This window comes from Scomber scombrus, chromosome 18, assembly GCF_963691925.1.
Source record: "Scomber scombrus chromosome 18, fScoSco1.1, whole genome shotgun sequence".
NCBI classification, from domain to species: domain Eukaryota; kingdom Metazoa; phylum Chordata; class Actinopteri; order Scombriformes; family Scombridae; genus Scomber; species Scomber scombrus.
In genome coordinates, this window is record NC_084987.1 from 18,821,649 (window position 1) to 18,840,582 (window position 18,934).

Sequence of the window (18,934 nt, forward strand, 5' to 3'; positions counted from 1 at the left end):
CTGGACCAAGGTCTCCACATCATTACAGCTTAACATCAAATCAGGGTCAAACAAAAGCTGTGAAGTTTTCAACTGTGCTCTTGGTAATGATGCGCCTATGGGACACGTGTTTATGATGCAGCGGATCCAAATTACTAGAAACATCAAAAATAACACACTTGGGATGGCTGACAAGGAAATCCTCCATGTGAACATATTTAATAGGCTATGTGAAACAAAACTATGTCCAGAGTATGCCGAGCTCCATGTGTGGGCCCAGAAACATATTGTAGAAAGTTAAAAGACTCAGTAATATGAAGAAATACAGACACTACCTTAGACATAGCATTGTCAAAGTTAAAGTTAAAATCCAATAACAACAGTAATTAAACAGTAATTGAAATACAATAAAAAGACTTCAACTAACCAACTTTGGTCAAATTAAGTTCCAATGAGGGGAAAGTCTCAGTGCTAATCAAGTGACAGTCAAAGTGATTTTTGAAAATCACTGCAAGATCTCTTCCACAACATGATGCAGACAAAGTTCCATTCCATATTTCACTGCCAGGATTTAGTGAGGAATAGAAAGTCCATACTCTCTTTGAGGGAAAATGTCTTGTTGGCAATGGAGCGTGCAATCAGAATCATCATGACAGAGGACCCATCAGGAGCGCTCCAGCAAAGGGAAGAGAATATGATTGCTATGATCTGCTTCCCGGTGTCCAGCAGACTGTCCGTTAGGAGCTTGAACCCCTCTTTGAAAGTGTCCAACCAAGTTTTTTTACATAATTTTTTCCGGCCTGGATAACAATTGCAGATACAGAATTATTCTGGGTTAGGGTTAGGCTGCAGCTGCAGAGCAATTGGTTTAATGTCCTTTAAGCAGGCACCTGGATAACAGAAAGTCCAGCTGCTGCACACCGCCACGTATCGGACCATAGACAAGGACTGATGGTGGACACCGCACCTGTGTGTTCATGCCTGGCCTCTTGGGGGGCAGGGCCTGGTCTACAGCAGGTGAGGCACGGTCCAGGCCAACAGAGGAGCCATTAGCCAGCCCAGACAGCACCTGAGTGTGCACACCCAGTGGACCGGACATGGGAAGTAGGAGGCAAGGTGTGGTCTGTGGCAGCAGGGGAGCCATCAACAGGCTCAGGTGCAGAAGCCTGATCAAAACTAAAAAAATCACTAAAATCATCAATAAAACTATAAGAAATTAGAGTTTCGACCAGATGATGCCACCAAAGGAAAGTGATCCAAGTTTTAACAATTCACCCTCTGAGGACCATGATTGTCAGCACAAATGTTCAGTCTAAACACAGCCAAAAACAGCCAAATAAAAAAACTAGAGAAAAAGCCTCCAAAGTCATTAGATCACATTATCTGGTAATGATAAACATCTGCGTACAGATGTAGATGTTTCACTGAATAAGAGAACATTTTGACTTGCTAGTTAGAGACTGCCAGCGTGATTAGAATTGTTCTTCTTGGAAATACATCCTTTGGTTGTTGAAATATTTCACTCTCACCCCAAATGTCAATATCATGTTGTCCCTCAATGAAAAGTTATGGGCATCATGGATGTCAGTACAAAATTTCATAGCAATCCATCCAAAAGTATTCAAGATATTTCAGTCTCAACCAAAGTGGTGGACCGACAGATTGAGATTGCCATCTCCAGAGCCACTTACCATGGCAAAAAAGCCTATAGAAAAAGAAAGCCCTTGAGAGTAGATATGCCTGTCTGAACACATGAAAGTATGTTGAAAAATGCATTGAATATGCTTTTACATTTGGGGCAGTATTAAGATTGCGTTTGAAGGGCACTTGTAAATTGCTTTCAGGTTCAGAGAGCATCTTTGACGTTAGCAGAGATACAAATAAAGAAAAATACACAACATAAATAAAGCATGCAAATAAATACATGTGGGATTTGCTGTACTTCCTACCCACAGAACTCAAATTCCACTTAATCAGAAAGTTGAGGGAAAATGTCTACAGACTGCCAAGTCAACAGTAAGAGGTGACACTGCATTAATAATGCAAAGCAGCAAAGGTGTGACCAAAACAATTAGAACACACACACACACACACACACACACACACACACACACACACACACACACACACACACACACACACACACACACACACACAAGGATTTTTATAAATACCTGCTTTAAAAGGGTTAGGGTTAGTGTTAGGAGAGAGACAACAGAGTTGACACAGAAAAACAGAGGTATGAGAGAGAGATCTAAAGTCTTGTGACCCCAACACACACATACACACACATACATACGTTAACATTACATAGACAAAGACACTGTTAGACACACATACAAAAGGGAGTCATTTGCTTACATAACAGCAGAACTTGCAAAATAAAGAGATAGAGAAGAACAGAAGAGGAGCAGAACAAAAGAGAAAAGATAGCCATGAAAGAGGTATGAGACAAAACAAGAGAGGGGAAGAAAAGAGAATGGAAAAACTGAAGTATATATACATAACAAGGAGAAAGTACTTAGGTTACAGTTAACCATGATGTTAGAATCCAATGTGGAGTCCTTTGACGACCAGAAAGATTTTCCAGGATTTGTTTAAATTTCAAATACAAAATTATTTGTTTAATATTAAAACAATAAATGGCTCTTTTGGTACTTCTATTTATTCTATATGGAGTCCCCTCTAGGCTTTTTAAAAATCTACCTGAAAGTATTAGAATTCACAATACGTATTGTACTGTGTAATTATGTGTGAGTACTTTGCTGTTGGTCATGGCCATTTAATGTAACGGGGCACTGACTATAATGATCTCCATCTGTCTAGAACATAAACCTTCTTCTGCCTTTGCTTTTATTTTCTCATCATCTCTGCATCAAGCTTTCAGTAGTAGCAGCTGGTGCAGTCCTAAAAAGCCCTTCACTGGTAACTATTGAATAAGAGAGGACCCCTTTCATTCCAATTTGCCTCTCCCCATTCGGCCTAATGATTTGAGCCAGTGTCCTCCCTTGTCAGGTGTACTCTCCTCTGACCTTAAAGCCATACTACTTCATCTTAAGAGGGCCACAGAGGAAGCAGAAAAGATGAGGGAGGAAAGAGAGAAACAATCCCCCCCTGGCTGCGTGAGAAGAGAGTGTCTCCTGAGGGTCCTTGGTTGTGATGCTGACACACACAATACATGACATCACCACTAACACATGCACGCCCATGCAAAGTGACTTATCAACGTACCCTGACCTGATTACATAGTAGAGATGCACATATGTGCAGACAGATACAGTATGCATTAATATCTAGACATATTTACATATATATTATGGAGATATTTTTGTGGTGTAATTATAATAAATAATTCAAATTCAACTAACAGATGATTTTTACTGATGTGTAACAAGAATAGAGCTACCACACAGAACACCATTGCTAATAATATGCAAATGAAAGCCTTCATGTACTGCCCATTGGTTGACTCTGTGTTGTATTAATATGTGAAAGTGAAGTAAAACAGACATTTAGATATATGGACCTGTCATGGAATCAGTTTGCAATAATCTTACCCCAGCAATATCTTGGTTTGGGTACCAAGGCAGACATTGATACAGTACAGTACCTGGAAGTTGTCCTTGCCAGACCAATTCCTTTTTGTCATCTCCAAAATGAGATTCTTGTCAATGTGAATATGTTTTTTTGTTAAGCCTGTAATATTTATAAATGGGGAAGAGTTAACCATAGTGGAACTAAAAATGAATGAATCCATCTAGTGGTTACCTACGCCCACACACACAGTCAGGCTAAGAAAAAAAACACAAAAACAAACACACACATTCACCTATTTCTCATTGTGTTCCTGTTTAATCTTTAATTTTTCCTCTTTTTTTCTCCTTTCTCCTTATTTCTTCTCCATTGTTCTTCTTTCCTCCACCACAGTTTCAGAACCCATATGCATACTCACCTCCGTTCCGCTTTGGGACTGTTCCAAACGGATCCACTGAGAGGAACATCAGGAAGAACTACCCTGCCATGCATCAGTACATGGTGAAATACCATCAAACTGGAGTCGTGGATGCACTTGTCAGCCTCAAAACTGGGTACGGAGACTTTGTGTTTGTTTGTATATGCATGTTGGTGAGTACATGTGCTAATTTCTCATTAATGCAAAAGAGTCACAGAATCACTACAGTCTATGTGTGCATGTGTGTGTGTGGGCACCTACACACCAAATACAGAATGTACAGTTTTGTGTGTAATTGCATGTCTGAATGTACTTGCTTTCATATATATGTGTGTGTGTGTGTGTGTGTGTGTGTGTGTCTGAGAGTGTGTGTGTGCATGCGTGTGCGTGCGTGTGTGTGTGTGTGTGTGACAGCTCCTCTGAGACTGGGAATGAATGGTCTTCCTCATTGGGAACAGCAGTACTATTTTTAGTACTGGTCTCTATAATGGTACTGGTGGTGGTGTGTGTGTGTGTGTGTGTCGAGGTGATATCACAAAGCTAACCAAGGACAAATTGAAAGAGGGGAATGACTTTAGAGGGTTGGATGGATAGAAAAGTGGAGGTAAAGACTGGGAAAAGAAAAGGAAAGAGGAGAGGCAGAGGGGTGACTCTCATCACACCATCAGCTGGGGGGGAAAAGGAAAGGGGGATGGGGAAAAAAGCCAAGTGCAACATGTCTTATTGGAGGAAATGAGGCAAGGGTGGAGGGCAGCAGGATGGGGCCAAAAGACTAGAGAAAGGAATGTGGTAATGGAATGAAAAAAGGGGCCAATGGAAAAGAAAGAGAAGGGAAATTGAGGAGATGGGAAGGGAGATAGAGATTGGGGGCTGGAAAGAAGTACATCAAGGAATGGAGAGATGGGATGGAAAAAGAAAAAAAAAGACTGTAAAAATCTAAGGTAAAGGACAAAAGGTTGATGAGGTGATATGACAAGAAGTTATTTCTGGTTGGTTAATGGCAGTGGGGTGGGATCAAATCTGAGTGCTCAGCTCAGACCGACCCCTGGAAGGGGGATGGAAGAAATAAAGAAAAAGAAATACACAAGCAACAAATATGAGGAGATAATTTATGATCCATGATTTTTTATGCAGTTATGTCTTCAGCTCATCCATAAGTCATAAGTAAACTGGATGTAAACACGCAAGACATCACAGCTTAAACCACTCCAGCATCTATAATGCTCTGAGTCGCTCTCATCTGTACTGTTATATTAACATGCAACACATACGTAAACACACACAAACATACATACCTCTGTAAACTAATTCTACATGCACACAAGCAAAATGCTTGCATGTATATCTGTACACAAACAGCAGACCTGCAGGTGTGTGCAGTCAGTAATACCCTCATTGATAATTCTATTCTGTGGTATTAGCAGATGAGCAACGCTGCAGTGTTCAGCTGTTTAAGGCTTGATGGCTGGATTAGCTCTGATCACACATAATGCTGACAGGCTTTACACACAAGCTGTGTTACAGGCACAAGAACTGAAACTATGCAAAGGGGAGCTGAATTGATTTGATCATATTTTGTAGCCCAGATCAGTCGCATTTACAGCAAAGTTTTAAACAATAGACAATTCCATTGATTATTTTCAAAGTTTTGCATTCTTTTCTGTTAAGCAAAAATGGATGATGGCAATAGGCTTTCAAGGCAATACAAATTGACAAGAGAGCCACATCACAAACAATTAAATCCGACCATAGTGCAGCCAGTCTTGATGTAGAGGTCCCTGGCAAAAAAGCAGAAAGCAAAAAACAAAACACAGGATCACCCAGAAAAAAAAAAGTTTCATTACAGTAAAAGCACAGGTAGAATGTCTTACTCCATGTACCATATGGGACTGTACAAATTCCAGTTTGCAAGTGGCAAGTGGATACAGAGAAGGGTGGCAGAGTGTTTGTATGTGTCTGTGTGTGTATGTTGTTGTAGCAATCTATAGTTGTGAATCTTATTCAAGTCTATGTATATCAGGACTGAATTATAGAGCTACTTTTTCTGATTATTCAATGGATCTTGTTCACAGTTAACCAGTGTTTGTATGAAACTAACCAAACTTTCACAGGTAGAATCCGATACTCTCAGGAGTTCCTGCTGCAACACCGACAATCTGATGATCACTCATTGATTCAGGATTGCAAAGATAACATCTTTCACTACAAGATCCAAAATGTAGATTATAACTTTAAAGTGCAGAAGTGTGGCAGAAGGGTAGGAGTGAGAGAGAGGCTGAAATGACTAAAAGTCACGACATATTCCTCAGCCCACCACAGTGCTGACTAATGTGCAGTCAATACGAAACAAGACTTATGAGGTTCAAGACAACATGATCCACATCCAGGAATTCAGGTACGCATGCCTTGTGGCCTTCACAGAGGCCTGGTTTATAGCTGAGGACACAGACGGCAACCTGACAATCAGTGGCTTTAAGTGGTGATCAGATGGGACAGGGATGCACATACCACTGGGAAGTCTCAAAAAGGAGGGTTCTGTATGTCAACCAGCAGTGATGCACAACGATCACTGTCAGAGAATATGTGTACACTGACACTGAGCTACTATCAGTGTCTGTTCACCCTTTCTACCTCCCCTGTGAGTTCCCCTTAATTTTTATAACTGTTGCTTATATAAACCCCAAAGCCAATGCAGATAACACAGTCAACACCATTTACAAAGTAACACAGAAACTGCAATCCATGTCCCCTGACACCCCCAGCCTCACTCTCTGTGATTTTAATTACTGTAACCTAAAGTCTGTGAGCAGCTTCTCTCAGTTATTGTTAATAGAATGCAAAAACCCTGGGCCAGACAGGATTATTTGTCTGAATAACCAAAACAAAAAGAAACAAAAAAGACTGGGCAACATTGCTAAGATGGCCAGCAATATGATTGGCCAACAGCAGTCCTCCTTGTCAGACAAGACTGTCAGACTTTTTTTCCAGGTCTAAAAGGAAGGCAGGATCAATTTTAGGGAGCCCAGATAATCCTCTCTTTGAGACATTTGATCTTCTCCCTTCAGATCAAAGGTACATGGTTCCCAGGGCAAAGTGCAATACATTTCTATTTTCCGTTTTCCCTAGTGCAATACACACGCTTACCTTTAACAAAAGCTAATTGTTACCTTGCACCGGCGCACTTTTTGCTCACACTTAGTATTGTAGCACTTCATCTTATCCAATTCAGATTATATTGTTGTACTTGTTCACTATCCGATACAATATATATCTTTTATTGTTGTTGTTTTTGTTGCACTGTTTGTGTGTATTGTCACTGTTTATATGTGCTCTGCTACAAGCTGAATTTCCTCCAGTGGGACAAACAAGTACTGAACTGAACTGAACTGCCTTAACACAAAACGTTTTGGCATTTCTTGAGCCTTGCTGTGGCCAGCATATTTCCCAGTTAAAGTTATTTTGGATTGGAGTTTATGATACAGTGATGTTAAAATGTTATTCTTCTTAGTTGTATAGATGCTACTTACACAGTAATTCAATGACAGGTCATGTACTCTGCTGAGAACTTGCCCTGTAGTAGTGTCAAATAAGATCCAGAGTCACAGAGAATGGTCATTTTGCGGTGTTTAAGATAACATTCAAAGGTACAGTAGAGAAGTGGCAGGAAAATCAGGGCTGATAGATTTTATTCAACCAAAATAAAGGTGGGACAGATCAGTGATGGCTGAATCCCCCTCCAAGCCATTAGAGCTACAGTTTGGCTAGCATCTATAAACATGCACGGTCAAATCCATGCTCACAGACATGCACCAGTGCACAGTCGCATCTGCACAATCACACATATACTCAAGTGTACATACACATATGCCTGGTTCCCCACATGTTTGGACACACAGCGTGTAGATGGAGCCAGTGCTGGGTTAAGCTAATTACACAGCTAAACTATCGGCTGTGAGCCTCCGTTAGAGGGCTGGATCTGACATTCAGTAAATGCCAGCCAGTCACTGCAGTATTAGCAGGGCTCTCTATATGTATGTGTGTGCCTATGTGTGTGTGTGTGTGTGTGTGTGTGTGTGTGTGTGTGTGTGTGTGTGTGTGTGTGTGTGTGTGTGTGTGTGTGTGTGTGTGTGTGTGTGTGTGAGAGAGAGACAGTGTGTGCATGTGCACTGAGAAAGCAGCCATTTGTGACGGCATCAGTTACATTGAAAATGTCAGTCTGAGTCTGGGATCTTTTACGTTCCACTTTGCAACCTGCTTATTTTGTGTGTGTGTGTGTGTGTGTGTGTGTGTGTGTGTGTGTGTGTGTGTGTGTGTGTGTGTGTGTGTGTGTGTGTGTGTTGACAGAGGCAGAAAGAGAGAGAGAGAGGCTGTGTAAATGTTTGTGTCTGTCTAAAGTTTGTTTGGGTCGTCCATGTGCCTCCAAGGTCCTATCATCAGTGAAGCGTGCTGTATTGAACCGCAGCCACTCCCCACTGTGTGTTTGGTTATGCTTGGATTGCTGTCGTATTGAAGATGATTTAACACTTTAGAATTGATCCGCAAACAACACATTCTGAAAAATAAGCCCCTCGTCTGCTTTCTGTCTCTTCCTGTGCACTTCTCACTCATTCTCTTTAAAAAATTTGAAACCCCTCACGCTTCGTCTTCATCCCCTCCCTTTGTCTGTTTTCCTCTGTCTCTCTCCTCTGTTTCTGTTTTTTTCTCCTTCTTTGCAGCAAACTGGATGCCTTCATCTATGATGCTGCAGTGTTGAACTACATGGCTGGCAGAGACGAGGGATGTAAGCTGGTGACCATTGGCAGCGGGTAACTAAACCTTTAATTCTTTAAAAAGACACGTTCAGTGTGGATTACCTTCATTTTATGGTGGGTCTTTTTTATCAAGTTTATTTATGTTACATATTGAAAACAAATTTCTGCCTGGAAATTTGTTTCCAAAGTGTGTAACATCATCATGTGCCTCTGTTCATTTTACATTTCAACATGTTAACATGATGCTCTTTTTTTTCTTAGAAGAGAGCAGAGACCAATGTCTTCAGGTAGTAGTGCAGTTATGTGATGCCACCTGAGCTCAAGTGACATTTTCCACACATGGAACCAAATGAGTCAAACAGAGTAATCAGTCCAGTGTTTTAAAGTTGGAAAAAACAGGTGTACATTAACCTGGGTTTCTCACTGCCTGAATTCTCATTAAAATATAATCATTTTGTTAAAAGTTTAATTATATCTTCGGAAGAAATGGCAATCCCTGTACACTAAAAGTCAATAAATAGGAGAAACCTGGATTAAAAATATAAAGGTAAAATGGTTATAATATAATACTATATATCTATCTATCTATATATATATATAGATAGATAGATAGATATATAGATATATATGTAGTATGACCTCAATTTCCACCTCATGACATTTGAATGTATCATTATGCATTAGGTATCTGCTTAAAAATATTTTACAGTGACACCATCTGGAGTAATAAAGGTTAAAAACTTCTGTTTGAAGGTTAAAATATGTGTTTTGTGTGTTTGTGCGTGTGTGTGCGTGTGTGTTTCGATGTGCTTGCGTTCAGGTACATTTTTGCTACCACTGGTTACGGCATTGCTCTACAGAAAGGCTCCTACTGGAAACGACAGGTGGATCTGGCTATTCTAGCCATCATCGGAGATGGTGAGAAACACACTCACACAGTATTTTCATACGCATATACAAAGTGCATGTCACTGTCCGAAGAAGGCAAAAGGTTACATCGTTCCTTGCCAGCATTATAATTCATGCATATGCACCTCATGTACTGTCTCTCCTTCACACACACATCCCTACTGCCTTGTCTGCTGACAGCACAAAGGGAATGCAATGAAGTATAAATAGCCCTTTGATGTTATTCTGGACACAAAAGGCTGCTCTAAACAGGGGGGCAGAGTGTGTAAGTTATTCTAATATATTCCTCTCTGCAGCACCAGATCTCTCTGTGTGTGCATGTTTGTTTGTGTGTGTACGCATTACTCTATCTGAATCACCACATTCCTTTATTACAGTAGCCTCAGAAGTTCTTACATAAACAATTTCCTCCTGTGAAACAGAGAGAAAGTGAGACAGCTCAAGCTTTTAGTGACAGATTCATTTACATTTTACATCGAAAGCATTTTGCTGATGCAAGTGTTCACAGCCACTCACATTAAGTGCACTGAAGTTGATTAAATGAACATTGGTGTCACAATAATCCTCTCTAACCAAATCTTATCAAGGCGGTAGAGCATGGAGGCCACACTCCACCATTTTTTTTTTATTTTTATGGCTGGGTAATTTTTGACAAAAATCAAGCTCAGTGTTTCATTTTGCTTTGTTTTCATCTCCTTATTATTAATCCCATTTACTCTTTTTATACTTGTAGCTTTACATAAATATGTAAATGAAATATGGATAAACTTAAAATCTTTCCTTTATTAAAAAAAGGCAGAAAAGTCATAAAGAGAAGGAGAAATGTGAGGAGAGAACAGAGAGTGACAGAAAAACTGAGATGGCAAGGGCGAAAAATATAAAAGACATGCACAGAGTCTTAACAGAGGTAGAGAGAGGAAACAGATGTAGGGAAAATCGATGGAGACACCGAAAAACATAGAGACAGTATGTGTGTGAGATGTCCAGACAGAAGTCAAAAACAGGACGAGGGAACATGGAGCAAGGGATGAGATGAGAGGAAGACAAGGAAAAAGTGTGTGTCAGGTAGAGAGAGAGAGATGGTGAGTGAGTAGAGGATAGGTCCTTAATAGATGACAGTGACTCTGTGTCTTAGTAGATGTTACTTGATCTGATAGACATAGTGTGGGTGAATAGCATGTGGCTTTTCATGGACAGAGGCAAGGCAGAGAGAAGATGTGTTCGGGGAAGAGTGAAGGGAGGTGAAAAACAAACAGATGAGAAGACAGGCATAAATACAGAACAGACTGCCTGGGAACCCGTGAATTGGCACAGACATAGCTGACACAGATGCAGATCCACATGTGTCTGCAAAACTGTATATTCCTAATCAAATGTATTCAACTTGGAGGAGCGACATTAGCCTGAATGCCCAAATGTACAGGTTCTTAGAGTGTAGCAAAGTCATACATGTAATCTGTCAGACCTGAATATCATCCGGTAAGGATCAGCAACTATCCATGTTCAACTATATTTCAGCTAGAGTTAATTTCAAAGTGCAAATAAGCATCATGAACAAACTAAGTGAAGGTCCTGAGAATGGATTCCATGCAATATTTGTGGTTCATCATTAATGGTGAAAGAAGTACTGGGATCTTTTACTTGAGTAAAAGGACCAGGACAGTAATGTAAAAATACTCTATTACAAAAAGTCCTGCATCTGACCATACTATTAATTACATAGATCACGCACAAGATAAAGAAAATAAGAGTTAAGATGAAAAGGCCTCCCTGAATAGAAAGGTCTTTTTAGGTCAATTTTAGATGGTTTAGGAGACTCGATTTGGAGGGGCTGCTGGCAGATCTGAGGATGCGGGTGGAGGTTTGTGGTATGGTCAGTTCCTGTTGGTAGACAGGCACATGTCCACTGATGGATTTGTATGTGAGTAGCAGGACTTTGTAATTAGTCCAGAAGGAGACAGGGAGCCAGTGCAGTGAAAACAGAATTATTGTTATATGTTTGTTTTCACATTTTTATCAGGATCCTGGCAGTGCTGTTCTGAATTTACTGGAGTTTCATGGTGCTCCTGCCAGGAAGAGAATGTGAACAGCACATTGTAGTAGTCCAGTCATGAGGAAATAAAGGCATGGGCAAGTTTCTTTTTATCTGACAAGGTTAGAGAGGGCCAGAGTTTCCAGATGTTTTTGACATGGTAGAAAGAGCTTTTGCATAGTTGTCCTATATGGTCATTAAAAGTCATCTTAGGATCAAACCTAACACCCGGATTAGTGACTGAGAAGGAAAGGGGCATGTTCTGGCCATCAAAGGAGATATAAGGTATGGGGGATGACTGAATCTGGTGCGGAGTGCCAATGAGGAGAGCTTCAGTTTTGCTGCTGTTTACCTGTAGGACATAGAATAGGACATATGAGCTCATCCAGGTCTTTATCTCCTTATGACAGGTGCTGAGGCTTGACATGGCTGCATAAGGGCTTGGGGCAATTTTGATGTACAGCTGGGTATCATCAGTATAGCAATGAAAAGACATACCATGTGGGCTGATAACACATCCAAGGGGGATCATATAGAAGGTATAGAAGATGGGATTGAGAACTGACCGTCTGACAGTCCAATGGTGGTAAAGGATAATCAGGAGAGAAGGGGACCCTGCATTAGCTGCCATCAGCAATTGTTTCACAACCCTGAGCAGAGCTGTTTCAGTGCTGTGTACTGAATGAAAGCTTGACTGATATTTTTCATATATGTTGTGTTTAAGGTAGTCCTGAAGCTTAGAAGCAACCAGCTTCTCCAGCACCTTGGACATAAAAGGGGGGTTAGAGATAGGTCTGTAGCTTGCAAGAACTTCTGGATCCAGGGTGGCCTTCTTGAAGATGGGGTAGATGGTTGCAACCTTGAGGTCAGATGGAATACTACCAATTTGTCAAGTCCACTACCCTCCACTGAAGCATTGTTCCAGCTGTTATTTGCTGCAGTTCATGAGTGAACCAGGGAGCAGAGCATTAAAAATTGACCTTATGTGTCTTAACAGAGGCATGAATATCAAAGACACTGCTCAGATATGTATTGCAGAGTGCCAATAGTTCATTCAAAGATGTAGAAACTGGGCAGGTGATGTGCTGGTGGTCCATATTAAATTGTTTTCAAGTTCCAAACAAGCATTTGATACTTATGTTTAGTTGGGGGTGACGTGAATGTCAAATCCATTGAGACCACCTTGTGGTCAGACCCAACCAGATCATAGACCTGTAGGTTGTTGATGGGGGTGAAGTCAGTGTTAACCAGGTCAAGTGTGTGCCCCCTGGTGTGAGCAGGGATATCTGAGACACACAATCAGAGGAACTCCACAAAAGGAGTTGTGAGATTATTAATGGGAGAGGAAATAAGTACGCAAATCTCTTCTCAGTTTTTGGACTTTTTTCCACTATTATTTGGTTTTTGGGCAAATATTGGAACATTTGAAAATGTATTGAAATGTATCAATGGGAGTCATTTAGACATCTAAAATGTGACCCCACCACCTACTGCTTATTATAAGACATCAAAAGCAAAAAAGGTTGGAAACCACTGGTTTAATCATTAACAATGTGTTGTTGGGTTTTAAAAAAAAAAGTTTGTTATATTATCCATTGAGTCAGAATTTCATCCAAAAGCTAGTAACTAAAGCTGTCAAATACATGTAGTGGAGTATAAAATAAAATTCTTCCCTCTGAAATAAAGTGGAGTGGAAGTATAAAGTAGCACAAAATGGAAATACTCAAATAAATTACAAGGACCTCAAAATTGTACAGAAGTACAGTACTTGAGTAAATGCACTTAGTTGTTTTCCACTATTGTTCATCATACTGTATCGTTAAGGCACATTCTTCAATAAGTTTTTCCTTTCACGTCCTAAACCAAATATTTTTTTACAAAACCTTGCAAATGTAGATAAAACTTGTGCAGACTTGTGTTCCTGTGTTCCAACTGACTTCTCACCAGACTATTGCTTGAGCCATCTGACTGCTAAAAGGAGAACACAATTTGAATTTTATCAATACTTTCCCCCACAGCTTTTCCCTTGAATGCACTTGATTTTTTTTTTAAAGAGACAAAGTCATAATGTCATATTAAAAACATACCTGCATGCTGTATCTACATCAATTGACATGTTCTAAATCTAGCAGGTGACAAATTATTCTAAATTGTTCCAAAGGGTTAATGATGTCTTAGTGAGTCTGCACCCCCAAGACATCTAGCTAAACACCACCATGATATTTGTCTTTCCTCACTAGCAGCCTTAGTGATCCAGCCCTGAATGACACAGATTGGATTAGCCACGCGCCAAATGTCACAGAGAAAGCCAAATAGGGAGGGGGAACAGAGGGAAAGGAACATAGAGTGAGGAATGAGAAAAGATAAGATCTTTAAGGTTGTTTTCTACCATTCTTTCATTAACACTAAAGAAACTTTCCCCTATCAGGCAACATCGACAGGACTGGAAGCTGAGCACCTAGTGATGCCAAAGAAATGTATTTTATACAACGTCCCCAAAAAGACATTTATTAGCATACATTTTTAAAAGTTGATGTATATTTTTTAAATTGAATTTGCCCAAAATAAACTGTGTTATGTCAACTCATGCAAATAAATGGTAGATATCCTTTTGGTGGAAATGCCACTGAAATAACATGTGATATTTAGATTAGCCTTTAAACTAATGACATTAGTTTTTGGTTGGTGTCATCATTTTAAAAAATAAATCAATATTACAAACAATACATAGAATGCACATAGTTTAAAAGTACACCTTCTTTATGTATAATTTTTACACAACACTTTTAATTTACAGTAAAGTCATCAGTATTTCTACAGTAACTGTAAATGTCTGTCAAACTAATTGCAGTATCAGGGAATTAGAAATCATTGACCTAATGCATTACAAGCCCAGTAACAGATTCAAGTCTCTCTCTTTGTTTTGCCTCTCAGGTGAAATGGAGGAACTAGAAGCACAGTGGCTGACAGGAATTTGCCATAATGAGAAGAATGAGGTGATGTCCAGTCAGCTGGATGTGGACAACATGGCGGGGGTCTTCTACATGCTTGCCACGGCCATGGGGCTCTCTCTTATCACCTTTGTCTCTGAGCATCTCTTTTACTGGAGGCTCAGATACTGCTTCACCGGCGTCTGCTCTGGCACGCCAGGTCTTCTTTTCTCCATCAGTCGGGTGAGAACATGTTTACGTGTAGGGGGTGAATGCTTGCTTGTGCGTTTATGTTCTACATGAATTCTTTAGTCTGTTTTGTGGTTTGGGAGATTAAAACAACAGATTGAAACTAACAGATTGAATTTGACCCAAGTCAGCTCACAAAAGCAGGCCACTGAGTGTGTGCAGCACACATGTGAATATGTGGTCTTCTGAATATCTGGGCTTGGGGTAGTTTCTCTGGGCCAACAGTGGTGGTGTGCAAGGCTATAACGGCCATTGAAGCACTAGATCTGAACTGGGGGTTAATGCTGCTTTATTGGGGTCAGACAGGCCTATTTTAGTTCTATTCTCTATCAGCAGGGTGAGAGAGCGGAGCAAGCATACACACATGCAGAGAACAAGAGCCATTGCTAAACTAAGGAAATGAGAGAAACAAGGCAAAGGAGGGAGTGTTGTAGAAAAGAGGATGAGAGGGAAGGATGGGGATGGAGATGGGAGGGGGGATCACGAGGCAGCCCTGGATATTGACAAAAATAGATTGTAATTGCAGCATCTTTTGGGGTGAAATCATGGCAACCCACACTAAATCAATCTATTCTCTCATTCCGTTAAAAGGTCAGCATTCTCCCTTGTTGTGTGTGAGAACAAAAGACATGGACATGCATCCCTAAAAGCACTGCAGTGTCTCTGCACTATTTTTGAGCCAGAATGTGACTCTGTTTGAAAAGTTAAGAGAGAGGATAGTAAAGAGTGAAAAACTTTTATAGAGGATAAAGTGAGGCTCTTGGAAAAAAAATCACAGCTATTCTCAAGTGATTTAGGACAAAAGACATCCTTAATCTTGTGTTAATCTGCTCCACAAAATATGTGCTGAACTAAAAAACACTTTGAATTTGTTTAAGTGATAAATACTTTTTAAAGGTCATATTTGTGAACTGAGAAATAGTGTGAGGAAAGAATTTACTTTTTGACTTGAGCTATAGAAAAGAAGCTTTATGGCATTACCTTAAAACATGGTATTGGATGCTGTTGTTTTGACTTTAATCTATTAAAAACATTTTATAACCTTCTCTTATAGATGCAGTGAAAGGTATTTTCTCCTGTTATCTGTTGTTGGTAAAAAAAAAAAAAAAAAGAGAAAGTGTCCTCTAAAGGAGGCTTGGAGGAGATATATATTGTAACTGTTTTCTCATATTTGTCCCCAGGTCACTGTTGATTTGAGTTATTCAGTTTGGATGAATTGTAAAACACTGGTATTTTTGCAAAATACAGGTTTAAAATTGATGGTGCTGGCAGTTTCAATGCATTGCATCACATTTTGTCTGTGTCCCCTTTAGAAAATATACACTGGTTGTTCTTTGAGTCATGATGGACAGGGGATTGTACTGGCAATGTGGAGACTGGATTTATCCTGTTTGAATTATATACAGATATAACAATGTTTTGCCTTGGTGTGTTCATGATTAATTCTGAAGTGCTTCCAAAATAATTCTGTTGTCTTTACAGCAGCATCATTCTAAATCAATCACGCATGGTTGCTTAGAAGATTCCTATCTTAAACAAAAGAACTTTCTATCTTTTTTGGGGGTTGCAATTTGATTTTCTTTGTAAGCTCAGCAAGTATGTTTAAGAGAAAATGAAAGTAAACCTAATTCAACAGTTTCAAGTTGTGTTAATGGTGATAAAAGTTTGCGTTGGTTCAATATACAGTGATTTGCTGAGTCACTACCAGTGACTCTCAATAAAAAATACAGAGCACAAATATGTTTTGCCAGAGTGGATAAGTAATCATTATTCTGTTTGTCTCTCTCCATTTCTCTCTCAATCTCTTTTTATGTTTGATCCCCTCCCTCTCATCTCATGTTATCTCACTCTCTTACTCTCATCTTCTCCTGTTACCATTCCTCATTTTTTAAAAATCCCTCATCCATTCCACTTGATCATCCATCTGTCACCATGCAGGGAATCTGGAGTTGCATCCATGGAGTCCACATTGACATGAAGAAAAAGACAGATCTGGACTTTAGCCCTCAGGACAAAATGCTTAAGCTCATTAAGTCAGCCAAACAGATGACAAACATGTCTAACCTGAGTGGCTCCCGCATGAACTCACCCAAACGTGAGTTTATGCATTCAGCTGGCCCCATGATCATGGACATGATGGCAGAGAAGGGCAACTTTATCTATGCTGACAACCGAAGCTATGCTCCCAAAGATATGATCTATGGGGACACGGGTGACCTGCAGTCTTATCTTGCTAACCGCCACAAAGACCACCTTAACAACTACATTTTCCAGGGAGGCCAACATCCTCTGACCCTAAATGATGCTAATCCCAACACGGTGGAGGTGGCAGTAAGTGCTGATTCAGTCCAAACCAACGCCAAGCCGCCCCGGACCCTGTGGAAGAAGTCTGTGGATACGCTTCGTTCGGCACCACCTGGACCTCCCCCTATGCCTGACATGTTGATGCCTGACCCACGACTGTCGATGAAGACGCAGCGCTACCTCCCTGAGGAACCAGCCCACTCTGACATCTCCGACTGCTCCAGCAGGGCAGCCTCCTACAAAGACCCAGAAAACAACAAGCACCTGAAGCCCAAGGACAACTTAAAAAAAAGACCCGTGACGTCAAAATACCCTAGGGACTGCAGTGAGGTGGAGCTGTCCTACTTAAAGACTAAGCAGGTCAGCAGTGGACCTAACCAAACCGGGAGAGGAGGAGGAGAGAAAATTTACACCATTGACTCAGACCGAGAGCTGAGCCTGCACTCAGACCCCATTCACTACCGTGAGAGTCGAGGACTTGCTGCTGACGATTTGGATTTCCCTGAGATCTACTCCGACCACAGTGACAACTTTAGGAAGTGTGAGCAGCCAATCATTCATCTGAACTCCTCACCATTGCATCACACAGATTCAGATCTTCTACCAGATCCAGCTTACTCTAAACACTATAACTTGAAAGACAAAAACCTTTCTCCACATGAATCCATTGATCGCTATAAACAGACACACTGCCGTTCCTGCTTGTCAAAAGTGACTGCTGGCTACCAACAAGGAGGGCAGTACCCCCCTACTGTATCTGCCTCTGCTGCAGCTTCTGCTACACGTTCACCTTATAACCGGTGTGAAGCATGTCTCCACTCAGCCAACTTGTATGACATTAGTGAGGACCAGCTTCTTGCAGACCCCTTGGTCAGTCCCACCATGCACCACCAACAGCAGCAGCAGCAGCAACCAGATGAAATGTTTGGTCTCTATTGGCCACAGACAGATGGGCCGCATGTCCAGAAGAGAAATCGATTGAGGCTGAGTCGTCAGCACTCCTTTGACAACATCATGTTGGAAAAACCTAAGGATGTAGACCTGGGCCGACCAGCACGCAGTGTCAGCCTCAAGGAGAAGGATCGCTTCCTGGACTCCGCATCTGACTCGCACTATGCGAACCTCTTTGGCATACGTCCATATTCCGGCAAACTGTTTGGCACCGGGTCCAAATCAATGCTGTTTAACCACAACCTGGAGGAGAGCAAAAGGAGCAAGTCCCTGTACCCGTCCCATGGCTCGGACAACCCTTTCCTCAGCCACTCGTTGAGGGATGACACCAGCAGCAGACTGGTCCATGGGCGTAGCTCCTCTGATATTTACAAACAGCTGGCGGTGGCCTCGCCAGCAGCGGTCCTTGGAGCGGCCCCCATCAAAACACGTAACGATGCGAACAATCTCCGCTCTTCTGTTAAATCCACCACCTCATACTGCTCACGGGATGGGCGGATAGCTAATGACATGTACAATAAAGAGCATGTGATGCCTTACTCAACCAATAAGACTACTGCATACCCAGCCCCACGTGGCGTCCTAAACTCAGCCCAGTTCAGCAATAGACGGGTTTATAAAAAAATCCCCAGCCTGGAGTCAGATGTTTAGTTGATATAAGAAATGATGTGTTTTCTCCTCCTTACTCCTCTCTGGGTTTGTATTATAATTTATCAACTATGTTATCCACTAAGGGATGCCATAGCCACACATTTTTCTCCTTCTCTTTGACATTGTAATCCAAAAGAACTCGTGCCCACTTGGGTATGACTGTACTATTACTACTACTACTCTCTTTGCCGATGATATCTCCATTTCTGTCCATTCTCTGCCATGT

At 41.0% G+C, this 18,934-nt stretch overlaps 1 protein-coding gene across 1 annotated transcript in view; it reads left to right on the forward strand.

Moving 5' to 3' along the window:
• Positions 1 to 18,708, forward strand: part of grin2aa (glutamate receptor, ionotropic, N-methyl D-aspartate 2A, a) — a 132,990-nt gene extending 114,282 nt beyond the window's left edge. The window contains 5 exon segments of the mRNA XM_062438268.1: positions 3,907 to 4,067; positions 8,647 to 8,736; positions 9,503 to 9,600; positions 14,558 to 14,796; positions 16,741 to 18,708. Coding sequence (XP_062294252.1) covers positions 3,907 to 4,067; positions 8,647 to 8,736; positions 9,503 to 9,600; positions 14,558 to 14,796; positions 16,741 to 18,708 — 2,556 coding nt within the window.
• Positions 18,709 to 18,934: the final 226 nt, after the last annotated feature.